General features: G+C 58.6%; 1 protein-coding gene across 1 annotated transcript; it reads right to left on the bottom strand.

The window, feature by feature from the left end:
• Positions 1-2: 2 nt before the first annotated feature.
• Positions 3-821, bottom strand: XCR1 (X-C motif chemokine receptor 1; the record flags this gene model as incomplete). The annotated part of the gene is made up of 1 exon (XM_003794568.1): positions 3-821. A coding segment is annotated over exon 1 (819 nt), but the record flags the coding sequence as incomplete, so codon positions are not given.
• Positions 822-1,040: the final 219 nt, after the last annotated feature.

Genomic DNA, 1,040 nt, shown 5'->3' on the forward strand with positions numbered 1-1,040 from the left:
AGGTTGCGGCAGATGTGCACGGCGTACTCCAGCTGCAGGATGGTCTGGCAGCTCCAGATGACCTCAAGGCGCTGCAGCGTCTGCAGGAACAGGAGGAGGTTGTAGGGCGCCCAGCTGAGGAAGTAGGCCGCCACGATGGTGAAGATGAGCCGCACCGTGCGGTGGCGCCGCCTGGAGCGCGAGCGGAACAGGGTCCTGAGAATCTGCACGTAGCAGAACACGATGATGCCCACCGACAGCAGGAAGAAGATGTTGTGCTGGTAGACCGAGGCCAGGAACCATTTGGGTTCCGAATAGTCACAGCCCCAAGGCCACACCTGGTGGGACACGGCGTCTAGCACCGAGAACAGGGTGCTGGTCACCCACACAGACACGGTCACCAGCACGCGGCAGCGGAGGGAGGGGACGCGCAGCGTGGAGAGCGGGCTCACCACGGACAGGTAGCGGTGGACCGTCATGATGGTCAGAAAGAAGATGCTGCTGTAGAGGCTGGTGGAGAAGACCATACTGAGGAGCTGGCAGGGGAAGTCCTCCAGCGCCCAGCCCCAGTAGCCCGCGATCCACACGGGCAGCAAGGAGGAGAATGCCAGGTCAGACAGACACAGGTTGAGGATGAAGACGTTGGTCAGCGACTCCAGGCTCTCGTACTTGATCAGCACCCACAGCACCAGGCTGTTGCCCACCAGGCTGAGGAGGAACACCAGGCAGTACAGGATGGTGGTGGTCAAGGTGGCAAAGAGGAAAGTCGTGTTCTCACACAGAGCACTCTTAAGGTCATAGTCGAAAGGGGTGGTGGTCTCTGAGGGGCGGGAGGACTCCATTCCCCCAGGCAGGGGCCTCAAGGTCACCTGAAATGACAGAGACGTGGAGCTGAAAGCCAAGTGGCTAGGCTAGAGATCAGGGAGACCCACAGTACCAAAAAAGTATGGTCTGTGTTTGTAGTGAGATCAGGAACATGTGCCAGAACATAGTCAAAAGTGCATTGTTTAGTGTGGCTGACGGTTCTTTCGCCATATCCAGACTTTCATATTGGAGGCAGC

This window comes from Otolemur garnettii, unplaced genomic scaffold (genome assembly GCF_000181295.1).
Source record: "Otolemur garnettii isolate 467f Iridium unplaced genomic scaffold, OtoGar3 scaffold00082, whole genome shotgun sequence".
NCBI classification, from domain to species: Eukaryota; Metazoa; Chordata; class Mammalia; order Primates; family Galagidae; genus Otolemur; species Otolemur garnettii.